Source organism: Brachionichthys hirsutus, chromosome 1 (assembly GCF_040956055.1).
Source record: "Brachionichthys hirsutus isolate HB-005 chromosome 1, CSIRO-AGI_Bhir_v1, whole genome shotgun sequence".
NCBI lineage: Eukaryota > Metazoa > Chordata > Actinopteri > Lophiiformes > Brachionichthyidae > Brachionichthys > Brachionichthys hirsutus.
Window position 1 is genome coordinate 3,807,189 of NC_090897.1, and position 17,371 is coordinate 3,824,559.

The 17,371-nt window shown below is 39.3% G+C and overlaps 1 protein-coding gene across 1 annotated transcript in view; it reads right to left on the reverse strand.

Annotated features, from left to right (window-relative positions):
* LOC137903367 (protein diaphanous homolog 3-like) overlaps positions 1 to 17,371 on the reverse strand; it is a 102,110-nt gene that overhangs the window by 24,001 nt on the left and 60,738 nt on the right. The window contains exons 26-27 of the mRNA XM_068747556.1: positions 11,564 to 11,659; positions 11,049 to 11,111 (exon numbers count right to left, since the gene is read on the reverse strand). Coding sequence (XP_068603657.1) covers positions 11,049 to 11,111; positions 11,564 to 11,659 — 159 coding nt within the window. The remainder of the gene's footprint in view (positions 1 to 11,048; positions 11,112 to 11,563; positions 11,660 to 17,371) is intronic.

Sequence of the window (17,371 nt, forward strand, 5' to 3'; positions counted from 1 at the left end):
AGAATATAAACTAATATGTCACACAATACAAGAGTGGAATTGGCTGATTATGTATGGCACATTTGTCCCCGTGTTGCAACAACACTATCAGATGGTAAAATCCAAAGCTGAACAATAATAAAAATAGTTTCCTCTAGCAGTCATTCATTGCAGGGCACTGCACACAGTGAGACAAAACTGTAACTACCAGTAGTTTAAGTGAGGTGAAACTGCTCAAATTGGAGGCTCATGATGACACTGACAGCAGGTATTTCAGCAATGATTTAAAATCCCTAAAAGGTGCAATTTCTTATCCGCTGATCAGAAAGCACTTGTGCTAAAAGTGTTAGTGCACTGCCTTTGAATCTACCCATTGCGCTCTGCCGTCTGTGCTACGTTTTTATTGAGCAGTACAATAAGCACTGCAAAGCTTTATACCAGTTAATGATAATTAGGGTCAAATGAAAAGAACCAATACATACTATTTTGTGTTATATTAGGAATAGAATTAATGAAATGTAGGTTTAAATATTATTTTTGTGACCATAAACACATTGGTTGGGATAATTAATATAAACCACAAAGGTGAGATTTAAATGATACCAGGGATTTTGTTTCTCCTTGGAATTTTGTACCATTCTCACACGTGGAAACCACACAAGCCTTTTTGGGATGAAAATATTTGAGTTCCACGGTAAGGATAGATTTATTGATAAGCAAGGTTGAGGAAAAAAAGATGCAGGACATATTACTGAAGTTCATATTTACAAACAACAAAGAAGTTTGTGCAGTCAGAATGCCTTCAGACCTCACTGGCTCCCCTCAGACACCCCACTGGGCCTGTGCACATGCTACCAAAGTGTCATTCTAATCAAACAGGATCTAAGCAGCTGGATAATTGGATTTGTTTGATCAATATTGCTTGCAACAAGAGAAAAACAAATGTCCTCAGCATTGATTTCGCCACATAGGCTTATTGTTTATTTTATGGACCCAAATTATTTGTAAAAAGGCAATAGTTAATTTACCTTAGGTACATATTAAAGCCTTGAAACGTTGTAGTTTAGAGCTATTATGTGTAAATAATAGGTGTTGAGTATGCACTTTAGAAAACAACATACTGCATCTAATTTATTCACATCACAAAGGATATATGAAAAATGAGAAAAGGATGTAAGATAGGGGAATGACAACATACTGTATGTTGTCTTTATTTATGCCTATGAAAACATTTATGACAATTTAATAACCTTTTGTATCATAACTGTGCAAAACTGACAAACTCAAAATCAGTGTAATGACACAGACACACAAGCCAGCTATATCTTCCGGGTAAATAATATGGCTTGTTCACCAAATGTTTCACTGTCCTTTCCAATAATTTACTTCACTAGTAAGAAATGATGGACATTGAAAATACGAAGTTCTGAAAAGACTTTATATTTATACATGAATGCTATGAAAGTTAAGTCAAAATTTCAAGGAAGCCAGTTTCAGATAAATCCTGTTTACAACGGGCTAAATGATTGCTCTGTCAGCCTGAATAAAAGAGTGTTTTGCTTTTCTATTTTTCCAACACGCATATCAAGCAGCAAGTTGAAAGCAACAGACAGATGTAATTTTCGGCTGTTAGTCAACACGTGAAAATAATGGAGTCAAAGCCATCCCCACTTTCAATCAGGGGTTCTTCTGGAAAATGAAACTCTGCATCACTTTTCAGAAATCAAAAAGCTCTGTGACAGGACAGAAAAAAAGCTGGTCTATTGCATTACATTGAGTTTGATGTTTGTGATATTATTTCATTGTTACTGTAAAAAAACAAAAACAAAGCAGAACAACAGTGAAACAACTTTACAACCTCTGGATCTCTCACCCAAGGGCAAGTCAGCAGGATGGCACAGGAGGTGATCCAATATAAATAACTCTTGAAAAACACATCTTGAGCCAAATCCAACAACAAAAAATTGAAGACATCAGCTGCTTCGTTGGACCATATATTTGCCTGAGTTAAAATAAAATCATCAGTTATTGACCGTTACTGCAGATTACAGTTAGCACAGTAATACCAAAAACGAATCCTGGCCATACAGTTCAGGGTAAGGAATGGTATCCTTTTTTTAATATAATCTTTTGGACCTGCCTTTGCCAGTCAGCAGCCATTTTCGTTCCTTCATTCTGCTTTATCATGATGCTAAACAGTGAGTTCTGACAATCATCGAGCCCCTGCCAAAGGACAGGCCGGTAGAAGCATTAAAGAAGAGAAGGCCTTAATGGGTTCAACAAGAATATAAAGCATCTGCTAGACTCGACAGGCTGGAGGACAGATACATGTCAAGTATAGTTATTATAGAGCAGGCACCTGCTTTAAGAATTATTACCTGCATGAGTGAACAACTGTATCAGACAATGCCTGTGCACAAATCTACACATTAATGTCCTTGCTGAGGCACTGAATTAACCCATCCACAACCAGGTGCATGTGCCAGATGAATGAGGAACACTTATTGACACACATATTGCAGAAGCATTGTATCTGTGGATCCACTCTCGATGCTGCTGTTATTGTGGTTGATTTTTATATTCCGATGGTTTTTTTTTCCATAGTCTATTTTCACTGCATAGCGCTGTAGTTTAGCATTTTATTATTTGTTGTTATTTTATGTTTCATGTTGTACGATTGCACCGAGAACAATTACTAGTTTGTGAATCATTTCACTGGAAAAGGCAAATAAGGCAGTTCGGATTTTAAAAATGCATTAACTTGCATGGTTGTTAGATATGGGGATACAATATATATATATATAATGGTTTTTTTATAATGAAGCAAAGTGGATGCAAACATGATGCTGTGTCTCAAGGCTGGTGGAACAAGGCATAGTGGCTGCATACAGTATAATGTATAAATTAGAGACTGTGTGGGCACAATAGAGTGGCATAATAGGGAGATCAGCAAAGCCTAAATCCCACTCTACGAGGGGACTTTGCCATCAAACAGATCCTGCTGCCCGAGGGCTGAGCTTCGTGCTCTATCTATGTGGAAAATCCTGTCACTGCTGGTACAGCTTTTGGATCAGCAAGGAGTGACACATAGCACGTTGAAGGCGGTAGATGTGAAGTCAGAGAGAGATAGAGATGAGGCACTTTGGGAAGATCATTTAATCACTGCGGACTAAAGTGGTCCTGGGAATCATCAGCACCAGAAACTTCTGTGCTTCTTCCTATTTCTATGAAAGGATGGAGCAGTGGAGGATGAAACCTGGATATGCTGTGGTTTATACATTGGTTATTGTGGGAAGGTGAAGAGAATTTTAAATCACACATTATCCCCCTTTTGCCATTCCAACCTTTATTCTCTGCTTTACCTCCGAGTCAAGACAGCGTATTGGCATCGGTAGCAATGCATACAAAAAGAGCTGTGGCTCTCGCACAGGGTGACCAGATGAAAATGTTAGCTTGATGCAGAAAACAAGACAGACATCCTACTGAAAGGATAAACAAATTACAGGATCACGCATAGTGCGCGTACCTCTGCCAAAGCTAATAGTTCACTTTTCTACGATTTGCACAACAACATTTGCAAACAGCAATGACATTGTTGCACATAGCTGAGAAGTCAGCATCACCTCTCAATCATAGAACAGAGTAGTAACAGTGGGAACCATGCATACGCCCGTATTTACTTTGTGTAACTGATGTGTTCTAAAGTTTAATGGGTTCTTCCTTATACTGTAACACACTCATCCACAAAGTGTGATTAAAATTGTGGAAGTTATTTTTCTCCAATCCTGCCAAAACACAGACAAACAAAGCAGGCTATGAACTAACCTCCTTGGCAGCGATAATAAAGACATGTGATCAAATGTGTGACAAGCAAGCAATGTGGCAACGATCAGAGGAGGGGAGGGGGTATTGCTATTTTGACATCCTTTTGCTGAATGTATTTCCGCAGAGACAGAATTCAAGTCTCTATCTCTGATATATAGAGGAGATAGTACTCATTTCCATCCCATAACAACAGAAGGCCCTGCAATCATCTTCCTAGCACTTTCACTCCTGACGTCAATGTGATATGGCCATTGGCAATGTGGGAGGACCAGGAATGTGTGTGGCTAGGTGATAAGGATGCTGTAGAATTTAATTAGCACAAAGCCATGGTGAAAAAGACTTAATGTATCATGCATTATTAAATACAGTATGACGTAAGAGCCTTGTCTCAATCAATGTACATTATAGGTTCACGAGAGAAGAGAATAAAGAGGAGTAGAAAGCCAAAGGGATGTAAGAGAAAATAACCACAAATTAGATTTAAAAAAATCTTTAAAGCTGTGGATCTAAACCAAAACCCAAATAAAACTTTAGACTTTCTGCCCATTCATTGGCTTCTCCGGCTCACGGGGTGTGTAATATGGGTAGTATGGGACAATATGCATGTGAAAAGAAGAGACGAGGCGGATCTAAGAACCCAGCTGAATAGCAATCCAACAATAGCTCAGCTTCACCCACTTCTTGGGCGCCGAGCTGGTGTGAGAAGAATGATTAGGGCTCTTGGCTTGAAATATAGAATACCACTTTCTATTTTCCAATCCGCTGTCTTTATTACAGCTGTCTCATAATCCAGGTAAAAGTTAACGTCTGTAGCACCCGATCCGCTCATGAAAACCTATAATCTACAGCAGAGACATGGAGCAGTGTGAAGAGGTGTTTGTTAACTTCTTTCTATTTAGCGTTCACTGGACTGTCAGTGTGTGTGTTTGTATGCTCTTCCACTCGACTCTCACACTCCAATCAGCCCAGTGTAAACAGAACATACAACAATTAAATTTTGTCATCTTGGACAGGAAACTGATGACAGAGATTACAATTTTATGAATAGGTGTGTACTTGCCAGAGGTCTTTGAATTGCAAAGAGTGTTTTGCTATCTGCAAAACACGACTAAAGGTAAAATAATATATAACTAGAAAAGCACTCAGAGCGCAGACCTCCGCCAAGCAGCTCATTCCCTTCAAAATTGGATTTACACCATCCACATGGTGATCTGGATCATCATTAAAAGGTTCTAAATTGTTCTTGGTATCTTCATCCACCAACCATGAAAAGTAAAAGTGAATCGGAGTTGATGTGTATTTTTAACAGATTTTTGAATCCGTAAATGGGGTTTTCAATGTTTCACTGACTTCACTCTGGATCCAATTCAGATGAAATTCAGTGGTAGGATAGAGGTACCTGCCCTACATGACTGTGTAAAACGTCATAAACATTGGTCAATAACTAAATGAGATACTGAGGAACAACTTTTAAAGCGCCATTGACTGCAATGTTAACAAAATTGTCAAAGTGATCCAGAATGCAGGATCGCTTCTGGATCATCACCAACATGTAATCATCTGTTCCTGGTAACATTCCCAACATGTCCTGAAAATGTCATCCGTATCCCTCCAGAACCTTTTGAGTTATCTTGCTAATTGACGTACAGACAGACCAAGGCCAGTGATTACATAACCTCCGCCTCGCCGCGGCAGAGGTAATAAAAAAAAATGAGTTTACTCATTGCTCTCTTCATCCATTAATTAACATTCTGTAAATCTCACTGCACAGGCTAAACCTAATTACACTGTCGAATTTGTTGAGGTGCCCTCTCAATCTCCATCTGTTCAATGCAAGTAAATCAAAGTGTACCTTGATTTGCTTTTCATGTGGACACACATGAAGATCAGATCAAGATACACTTTCCCATCTGCTTTGTCTACATGGACAGTAAAAACATCTAAATCCCAAATTAGTTGTCGTGATTAGTGGTCAGGTGATTGCGGACAGGAACACATTCATTGAAGTATATGTACATGATTTTGAAATGTCAAATGTTTTGACCCAGGATTCCTCTTAAAGATTCTGTACATAATCACGAAGAGCAAAAACGATCCAGATACTGGAGCCTCTACAGTCACTTAGAAAACTGAATGAGAGGTGAAACGTCTTCGATCAAATTTGAACAAGTCCAGTTGATTCTTTGTTTTTGCTCTTCGTGATTTACCTCGACCTGGATGACTGAGAACCCACAGAGACATTCTGTACACACATTATTAAAACAAGAAGGACACAGACATCAGTGTGTGAAAGCCTGAACAGATTGTTTAGGCACAAAGGCTCGATGGGAATGTTCAAACATGTTAATGAAAGACGCTAGTTACAGATAAAGCATGGGTGATGATTTTTAATGAACTAATGGTCCTTTCGCTACATGTTTAATGCAGACCTGAGTTACATTAGTACAAATATACTGTATCTACTTAAGGGTAGCCCGTTATATTTGTTTTGGACACACCGTCATGATTTAATATCCCCCTATTTTTCAGTTTATGTCTGGCAACTACAGTAAGACATGGGAAGAGATAAAGCAGTGACAAAACAAAGTCAAAAAGTAAAGAGCAGATTGAAGAATGGATGGGATGGGAAGCTATCGCCCATAATTGACATAGATATGAAGAGGCAGAAATGTGAAAGAGGGATGAAACGGCACACACACAATCTGCAGGGTAGATCAGCCTGTAGTGGTTTCCACAGATCAGTCTATAAAAGGCCAAATCAAAAAGGCAACCATCTAACAACAGATTCCACTAGAGTATCCCCTGCCTTAGGAAGCTAGAGTGACATTCTCAGACGGCTTGTTTTTCTACATTTGTCCATCACAGGAGCATACAGAACACACAGAGACAGGAGGATACAAATGCCATTTTTATCCTACTTTTTCTGACTTTCATTTCAACTTCACACTTTCCCCGCTGTTGATGGTTTTCTGCCGCAAGCCTCTATGAGACGCCGTGGGTTAAGTCTCAAATTAAGCCTATTTGTCACTTTTTTCAATCCAGCATTCACACATATACCCAAAGCCATTCAAAATATGCAGTGAAAAGATGCATCCAACATTAAATGCAGAAGCACACTGTACATTCAGAAAAAAAATAGGTCATAATGTGATTTGGCAAGAAATCGGCTGTATCAAGGATACGAGTGGAAAAGGAAATCACTCAATTTGTAAACTACCCTTCAAATTGACTTCAGGGTCTAGTTCAGAATTATATTATATATGGTGATTTTAATATTGGATTTCACAAGATATCTGAATTAACTGTTCCCAAGATACAGACATTTAGTCTTTCATAGATCCTGTTCCTCCCATACTCGCTCCTTTATGGATCGTTCTAAGACAAAAGCATGATAGCATACACATCTACTCATAATTTACCCCTAGCTTGTGCTGTCTGATGACTTACTCTCAAAACAAACAAAAAAAGCGTGAAATCCCATTCAATATATACGTGCATCCATTACAAAGACTGACGTCCGAATGACTAGAGCATGACTGGAGATATGCTCATGAGAAGGATACAGCTATAAAGCAATTGATGCTTTATAGATTCAATTAGCAGATGCTAGTCACTTACACCTGTGTGAAGTCCGATCAAATTTAGTGTTTTGATTAGTGCTCGAGACAGTATCATTATCCAAACCCAGGCCATAGCTAACACAAAGTCGGTTTACAGTCATCCCTTGAAGTCTGTATACGTGTATTCGTACTTATACGCGTAGGTGCGTGCTTATGTTCTTATGGTGACTACAGACCAAGTTAAACACCTTAGGTTCTGGCTCATGTTAACTGTGTTCCTGAACCAATTTGGTGGTAAGGAAACAAGCTCACAAGCAAGTGGGGAACCCAGACCAGGACCCTAACACAAAGCAACGTGTCAAAAATAAGGGGAACAGGAAAGAGTGAGAATGGGCACCCCTTAACTTGCAGCAAATGGTGGACCAAACTCCAAAGAATCTTTTAAGAATAATTTAAATTCTGTTTTTGATCATACTCATCGTGGAAGCACAATAGCTATAATCAAACTACTCCAATTTCAACAAAGTCCTACACTGTGGAGACCAATCTCTTTTCCATTTGATGTGTCTGCAGATGACAGACTATTGCTATTCAATTCAATTCAATTCAGTTTTATTTATATAGTGCCAGATCACAACATAAAGTCATCTCAAGGCACCTTACATAATTAGCAGGGAAAGACCTGCAGGGAAACGCAGAACCCAACTTGACCCACAAGAGCAAGCACTCTGGCAATGGAGGCAAGGAAAAACTTCCCTTTAACGGGCAAAAACCCTGGACAGAACCTAGGCTCATGTTGGGCGGCCATCTGTCTGGCCGGCTGGGTTGAGAGAGAGAGAGAGAGAGAGAGAGAGAGAGAGAATGGCAGGTCGGAGACGAGTCAAGTCTTGTTTGGCCCAGAATCTTAAGAGATGACAGACCATCCAAATTGCTCCCCTTTACCACCAATTACAGTGTCTGGTGCTTGTGTTACAGTTTTAATTATTTTTGCTTCTCTGCTGAACTCAAGCAAAGCCTTTGACATCAATTATTAAAGGATATTTCAAATGTGGGGAAACTAGATGGAGTAAAAGTGAAAGCTGGCGATGTTCTAGTGCTGCAGACTTAACTTCATCACCTCCAAACTAAACTGAGAAAGTCCTATGGGTTATACTGACTCTGGCGACTACACCCAGGGCAATTAAGGCATGGATATCTGGAGGAGAGAAGGAGGGAAGGGAAATGCGAGCGAAGGGAGGGGAAGTGGAGACCACATACCAATAACAGGCAATTATGTTTAGGGAGGGCAATTGTCAGGTCATGAGAGTAAAGAAGAAGACAGTGGGGATGTAGGATGGTAGGGAAATGAGGAGGAGTGTTATTGAGGAGGCAGATGGAAGAGAGGTGGAAATTAAGATGAATGGGCACTGAGAGAGGCTGATCTGGTGATGTGTCTGGGCAGTGAAAAGTAATTAGCTGCTATGGGAGGCTTGCAGTAAGTGTGATGCCTGCAGTGACAGGCTAAAGCCTCGAGCTTTATTAGTCAACAACGCTACGTCTGAAGTTGCTAGTAGAGGGTAGCCGCGCATACAGGAACACAGAGAAGTGTCCCCATGCATTGCATCCCCCCCCCCCCATCTTTAGTCCCCTTTGATACAACATAGCTCTAGCTTGTTCTCTCTTATACTTATCAACTTTGTCGCTCACTGTCACAGACTATTTCCCTCCCTCCCAAACACAGACACAGTCATAGACCAACTTTATTTTTTTCTCCTTACTTTCACCCTGACCAACTGATTCCATCTTTCTTTCTCACACAATTTCTCCCTTACAGCCACCTCAATCTGTCTCTTTCCTCCCACCCTGTATATCTCCCTCCTCCTCCTTGTCCATTTCCAATTTAATTTCAGATAAGTCCTAGCAGAACAACAGAGCAAAGCCCTTCATCATTCCCATCAATGATGTGGGTGGATAGAGCGTAAATGATTTTATTCATGTGTATCTATACCAACCCACTGAGAGTCCAATTACAAGTAATAATAAGGTAATAATGTGATATGTAAGTGTCTTCGTAATGACTGTAGAAAACCTACAACAAGAGAAGAATGCTGCTGGTCATTCTGGTTGCACCTATCATATCCGTTTACAAATAATTACTGATGTTATTTTCAGGAGCATAAAGTTGGTAACTAGATCTCAAAGTATCACATTATGACACGAGGAAAAAGTGATTAAAATACAGCAATCTGGGAAGGGTTACAAAGGTATTTTGAAGGCCAGATTATTCTAATATCCACAGTGAGGCACATCATATAAATTATAGTGAACCTCACTGAAGTGGCTGACATTCCAAAATCGCTCTAAGAGCAGGGATCGTTCAAGAAGTCAAAACATCCAAAGAAAACATGCAAGCTACTGTGAGTCTCTTTCACCACAACAAATCAGTGTTCAAGGTTCAATTGTTTGAAAACGTAGTGTGTAAAAATGGCCTTCACAGAAGAGCAGTGAGGTTAAAGCCAATGCAAGAAATACACGAAGACTCGTCTGAATTTTGCCACAACAGACTTTGATGATCATAAGAACAGTTGAGCTGTTTGGAAAACAGGGGGTCTGATATATCCGTCATGAAACCAAACAGTATTCTAAAAAAAAAAAAACAGTACGCCTCTGATCAAACATGGAGGAGTCCGAACCTAAGCAACTCTGAGTAGCTCAAACGGAAAAAAAACAATAAAGTGGGCTACTCAAAGTCTGGACCCGAATCCCATTGACGGGACCTGAAAAGATCTTGCATGAGTGCTCCAAACCAGTTCTGCTCAGAAGACTGGAATGAAGTTTCCCCACAGCAAATTCGGAGGCTGATTTCTAGTCTTTTGAAGGTTTTGTTTGCAGTTGGTGCAGTTAAAGGTGGCCTTTCTTTCTTTCTGGTAGTTTATGTAATGTGTGTCCTGTTTTCATTAATGAAAAAATATTCAAAACGTGCATGCTGTTTCATTTTAAGTTGTGTTTGAAAATCCAATTCAGTTTAGTATAGGATACATACAACCCAGAAAAAACTAGGAGCAGGTCTAAAACATTCACGAATACTGAGTTTGAACACTTGAAGTACTTTAAGCAAAAAGTCATTTACATCTAGTTTGTAGCACTGCATTTAGTTTGTATGTTTGAACCTTTGTCTCGGCGCTCTTCAGAAACAGTACATAGGTCAGCAGCGAGAAACTCAAAACCAAAATAACTTATTATTTTGAGAGTCTTTCAATTTACTCATACATTAATTAGGATCAACACAACAAACTTATTTAACTCCAAATTTTACAAAGATTAAAGATCCAAACAGCATTTAAGGGCTTTGATTCGACCTCACGACGACTGACCAATGGAGGAACCTTATCAAATCGAGTTCCCAGAACAGCCCACGCACTGCTTTCAAAGAATCTGAGTCATTCCCCTCTCATCTGCATTACCTCAAACTGTTCACATTCATTGGCCTTCGTCTCTTTTAGAAGGCACACAAAAGGCAACAATAAAAGGCGAAGGGTGAGCAAAAAAGGTCTCTGGAAAAAGAAAAACAAAGCAGGACACACAAACCGTCAGGAGAACTTTGCATTGCATGCAAAATATGCTCAAAGCTGATTTCCAACAAGAACTAAAGATTGGTTAGCATGCTGGAGACTTAAGTTTGGAGGCTTTTTTTGTTTGTTTTACCATTGTTAACAGGTTTGAGAACCTGACGGAGGGAGCTTGGGCTGATCTTCTGCTGCTGGTTATCTGGAAAATGGGCAGTGAAAAAATAATGCCGATGCACACAGTATGAAGGCGGATCGAACAGAACACGAAAAGGCATTCCACTTACTTACCTCTGATAATTAATGGGCATACAACGTGCCTTTTCAATTGTAAACTTCTTCAATTTGGAATTAGGACTTTCTTTTACAAAGATCCAAACACCATTATTGTCAGGGGAATGTTTGTCTGATAGTTTTCTTGTACAAACAACAAACAAGTGTTTTTCACAAGCCAAGGATGATCTAAATCCATTCGGCTTTGAAAAAAACAAATGAGAAAAATATGCATCCAAGTGGCAGGAAAGGTCCAGGATTTGTGATTTTGAATGTGTTATGAGAACATTGTCCAATTTCTTTTTCGACAATGTGAACAGTATGCTTTACATGTAAATCTTTGTTTGTGTATAAATGGAGTTCCAGGAATATGAAACTCACCTCTGGGTCTTGGTGCTCTTTTCCTGCGGTCTCTGAATGCAGCCCCCGACTGCAGTGCTTCCAGCAAACTATCCATCACACCTGTCTCATCATTCTCTGAAAAACCGGGGATGAAATAGAATGAGTGGGTGTTGGAAGACAGATGAGAGGTAAAGAAACAAAATCAGATAAAGTGCAGTTTGCTTTAGTGGCGAGGTTTGCCATACGGAGTGCAATGATTTTGAAGTTACAATGGCAGGCCACTGAATCCTAACATAAGCTATAGCACTTCAGTGAAGTCCAATATGATAGGACTATTTCCGAGCAAATCCAGTAATGCACAAGTTTGTTGTTACTAGAAGACAATCTCCAGTTCAAATGTGACCTTGTCACAGACATCAGACAGAAATGTGTTTGCAACCTATTGTCATATTGTGTCTATGCATTTTATTACAGAATAATAGCTGAATGATGAACATGAAAGATATTAACCAGTGATGGGGCAACATATAAAGAGACTTGCGGTAAATTGTTAAGCTTGAAATCAATCCAAATTGCCAACACATACACACACACGCAGTTATGGCCCATGAACTGAGACAAAAAATATTCATGAACAAATTAAAAACATACAGTCCATAACATACACACACACACACACACATACATACAGAGCGAAAGACACAGTAGATAGATGCCTTTCATCAGGCTTTCTTTTTTTATTAAACTCTGGTGCCATACACTCTAAAGTCATTTTCACACCTGACAAGCGGACTCTGTTCGATTTGGGGAGCTGAACGTCGCCGCATTGTTGCATTTATCACTTGTTTCGATTCTGATTTCATACTGCGTTTTGTGTATGATAATGGGCACCAATGCTGACAAGGACTTGGAAAGACTGGCTTCCTTTTAGAGAACAGGCTCGGTCTCAGGTACAGCTTCCCATAGATGATTATACACTGACTTAAGTTAATTCGCTAATACATAAAAACAATCCCATACTGTTATGAAAAGAAATCATGGGAACCGTAACCAATCAAGGGCTCTTTTTCTGATGTGATCTGTCCACTATGAATATGATCAAGATCCAGATAATCATAATTCAATATGAAAAAGATCATAGTCCACCATTCTGGAAAATCATATACTGATGTATATCATGTACTGATAATTACACAATAGGAGATGAACACTCTTACATTCCTACATTGTGATTTGTTTTGATAATGTGAACAAGTCTACCTCCATATCAATGCATCTAATCTCAATGTAGCTTGTCTTGTCTTTTGACATCGGCTGCAACATATTGTGTACAGGATTTAAGAACAAAGACGTTGTCATTAGTTTAGAATTTACTTTTCACTTCGGGCCAATATGATCAGTAAGTCAACATGAACATGATAGTAATTATTCATTATTTTATTTTACAAACCAGGTAACAGTACACCAATGCTTTTGGCACATGCCTTATTACCGAAATATGTTAAATGTTATATATTACGCTGCTACACAAAATGTAATTGTTCATAAAATGATCAAAGGTATGAAAGTATATATTACGCCTGATTAGATTAGAAACTGTAATCCAAAACTTTCAGATTTATGACAAACAGATCACCAGATGGCTTGAAACAGCTTTGATTCCACACAGCAACCCCACTCCATTTTGTTTCAGAAGCTCCATCATCCCCTCTACCCCCGAGGTGGCTTTGTTCTCTCGAGCGCTTCTCTTTGAAAAAAGGCAGAATTATTAAAGACTAATCTTTTCAATAATTTTGTAAGAATTTTTATTCCTACACCTGAGTAGCATTTAAAAACCAATGTTTTAGCAGATGTATATCTCTGTAACCTGCTTTAAACATGTACACAAGCAGATAGTCTTGGCCTGTGTAAAAAGCTACTAATGAGAACTGGGATGCAGTCAGTGACCAACCTCTTAAGCCCATCACCTTCATGCCTAACAAGCTTTTCTTTTCATTGGGAGTCTCTTTCATTAACCATTCACTTTAACCAATGCAGTGGCATTTTACCACGGGGCCTGCCCATTGAATTGTTCATCTTTTTTCACACACAGTACCATGGTATAGAGCTGTGGTGAGTTTTCTGCAAACCTGCAAAAGCTGTCAATCACTTTGTCTGTTTACAGCAAACCTTCCTTTTCACTGAAGCTTTCGTATTGAAGAAAAGGGGTCCCCAGGGCGGTCGGGCTGTGTTGTAGCTACAGATACACGTGGACCTACTGTACGGCATCACTATCATGTTCTGGCTGAACTGTATATATATCTGAACATATATTTGAGCAGAACCAACATTCTTCACCATCTAATTTAGTCTTTACTTTTGTTTGAAATTCACCACAGACATCCATCTTTTTACTTCACACAAAACACAGACAGACACAGTCGTATGGCTAACAGACAACAAGCGAAAAGGAGCTATTGCAACCAACATTGTGTGCCTTCACATGTAGGACTTTGCTTGACTCAAGCCCACAAGGACATGAAAGAGTTTGAGAGCCTGAGGAGATGATGAAAAAAGTAACCTACTCAGATTGCCAGCCTCAGGAATACACGGGAGCAAAAACAGCCCAATTTTACACATCAATCAGAAGCTACTTAGCCAGAAACGTAATACTGCTTTATAGAACGCAGACGAGAGATGCTTTCAGACAGCTGGACACTGAAAATCATAAAACACATTTATATACTCTCACCTGCATGCTCACAAACTTGGAGAGAGATATGGAATAAGGCATCTCACATGGAAAGTAATAGAGGAAGAACACATGGCAAAGGCACATTAGTCAAACTAGTAGCTGTGAAATAGATTTGAAACAGTCTTTCAGCTTGTGGAATATTATATTGAGGAGAACGTCGTAAGCAAACAAAGACTGCTGAAAACAGAGGACAGTGAAGAGTAGCATCTCAGCTTTGGCAGTAGAGCCACTGACTGGTGCATTGATGTACATTTCACTTGTCTATTTCTAGCCTTTTGCTTCTGGGATCAGAACTCTCATGACAGGATTGCAATGCCCATAGGGACTCTTTGCCTTTGAAAAATTGGTCGTAAAATAAAGACACTCTCACAAGCCAGTCTTAGCCTGATTGTCTATTTAAAGTGTCTACACCTCGTGATCTTCTTAATGGATGCTCTCATAGAATCTCAGTAGGAAAAGAAGGATGCGAGTCAAACCTGCCTTATATGAATACACTTCTCTGATACTTTATATTTTCTTGCCGGCCAATGAATGTGCAAACATCACTATTATGGAGTACTAATATGCTGCTGTTAACTTGCTAAGCATTCATCTCTGCGCACTTTTGCTTTGGTTAATATTTATTTACAACTCTGTCCTTGGGTTGCTTCCTTTATATCTTAATACATGCATGTATAAAACACAAAACCAATATGGTCTGCTTTCTCAATGCACTTTACAAATGATGGTCTTCAGAGTCCAAACAGAGGTAGGAAGGAAAAGAAAAAGAAAGAGAGTGGGTATTTCCATGGATGATGAATATGGATGGACAAAAGACAGCCAGGATCATAAGAAACCTAATAGACAGTGTCACAGGTGGGCGTTAATCAAATAGTTGAATTCAGTGTAAAGTAAAATTGGTCTTGTGGAGAACACAACACCGTAATTAGATAGAAATGTTGATGAAACCGTACAATTGTAGAAAATTGCCCTTAAAAGATTATTCATCTAGACACCCACAGAGCACCAAGATAAGAGTCCTAAGCGGCTGTTGAATTATTTTAAGATTGTATGGTACATAGCATTTTGTATTCCACTTGCCACTCAAACACACACGTAAATATTCATAAACTGATGGCAGAGGCTGCCATGCTGGCAAAATCAATATGAAATGTTCAATCTCGAGTGTGCCGTGATTTCAATATTCACAGACACACCCTTACAGCCATCAAGGGAAATATGGGGTTCAGTATCTTGCCACATTGCCTTGACATGCAGACTGGAGGAGTCAGGGATCAATTCACCAACCTCCTGGATTAATGGATGTCCTGCTCTTGCTCTTGAGTCGCAGGCAGAGAAGCTGAGTTAAAGCCAATCGTATCGAATTATAGTTTCTAGTAAGAATAGATTTCAAATTGGACTCAGTGTTGGATGACATGATGATGTAAAGAAGCCGAAAGGCTCATTAATCTGACTCCTGAAAACCTGACGAGTCTTATATGGCTTATGCATTATGTCAGAAATAATGTTTGTCACTCGGCAGAAGGGAATAAAACGGTTCATCAATCAGTGGGCATTAGCACATGCAGTTACAAGCCTAGCTGCACACAACAATGGATGGAATTAGTTACTGGCAGTGGATTCTAGGAGACTCCAAACCGATTTTTCAGTTGCCGTAAGAGTGCAAAAGTCAAACCAACAATGTCAGCCCCATTATTATACTACAACTGCTAATACAGAGGCCAACAACATACCTTAGCTATACTGTACTATCCAAAAACTCGGGAACATACATTAATCTTGTACAAACTCCTGCTATGCAAAAATATTTCTCTTGTTTTGTTGTGCCAGTGCCATGATTTAGTATCCTTAAATGCAGTGTCGTAGGCTTCTTATATTTGACGTCTTTATAGTTTATCGCTTGTAGCCATGTTGTGAATGTTAAATAAAGCTTTCATGTGTAATTTGTTGCCCCGAAAGCATTCACCCTCCTGGCGTAGCAGTGACTGTAATGCAAGAGATTTGTCATACACAAGCCAGGTAGAGTTATAGGAGGAGGGGGAAAAAAATCACCTATTCAATCTGAAATTCAATCTCCACAGGGCTCTATGCAAATGCATGCAAGTTGATGATCCTTCAGAACACACCGTGCAAGTGACAAAATCAGGCTCCATATTATGGCGCAGGTAGAAGCCCAATCTGCATCAGGTACAAGAGACAGAGGAAAATGAAATGGAAACTGAAAGGACCTCACATCTCAGGAATACATAAGTTAACCCAAAGGGTAGAACAGGCAAAGCTAAAATCCATTTTGATCATTTCATACACTCCCCCTTCATTCATCTGTCTCTCATTGCTGTGCCCTTCAGCGTAATGTGGATATGCAGCCTTCTCTGGGGCCTTTTAGAGAATTGATGGATAATCAGATGATTACATAGAAAATCTCCATTGAGGACATTCCTCCCTGACAAACAAAGAGAAAGCTCTTTAGTTAATAAATAGATAGACTGTGGAGAAAGAGTGACAGACTGTTAGGGAGAAAGTGAATAAATCCTGCCCTGGGTTGGCAGCAGATTTTCAAATCTGTATGACATTCAGTTTATCCCAACAGTATGTGTGTATGTATGTGTGTATGTATGCGGATCTGGATGTGTATCTGTATGAGTGTGCATGCAAACACCATACATTGCCAGAAACATCACATCTTGCTGAAATCGAAGGGTTTGCCTTTAGCGTTATTTTAATTTTAGTGTATCTACGGTAAATACTTTTCAAGCTCTTTACATATTTGTTTACGCCTTTCTGACAAAGTTGTTTCTAGTTTATTCTCATGATTTTCTCACTTCGAAGACTACTTTCATGATTCAGAAATTTTAGATTCATTTGTTTCGCCTTCTTCCTTCACAATCCCTCTAGGGCCATCTGCAGAGACTCATCTCAAAGGCATGTGTTGCCACAAGCATTTTTTAAATATGATTACAGCAACCCATTTAACGCTGCACTATTTTTGATGAATTCATTTTAACTCTGTCTCAGTCACGGCCCGTCATGCTATATGGTATTATGAGATAACAACAGCGGGTATCAGATCTGCCACCCAAAGGGGAAATATTCCTCTAACAATGAGTGAACAC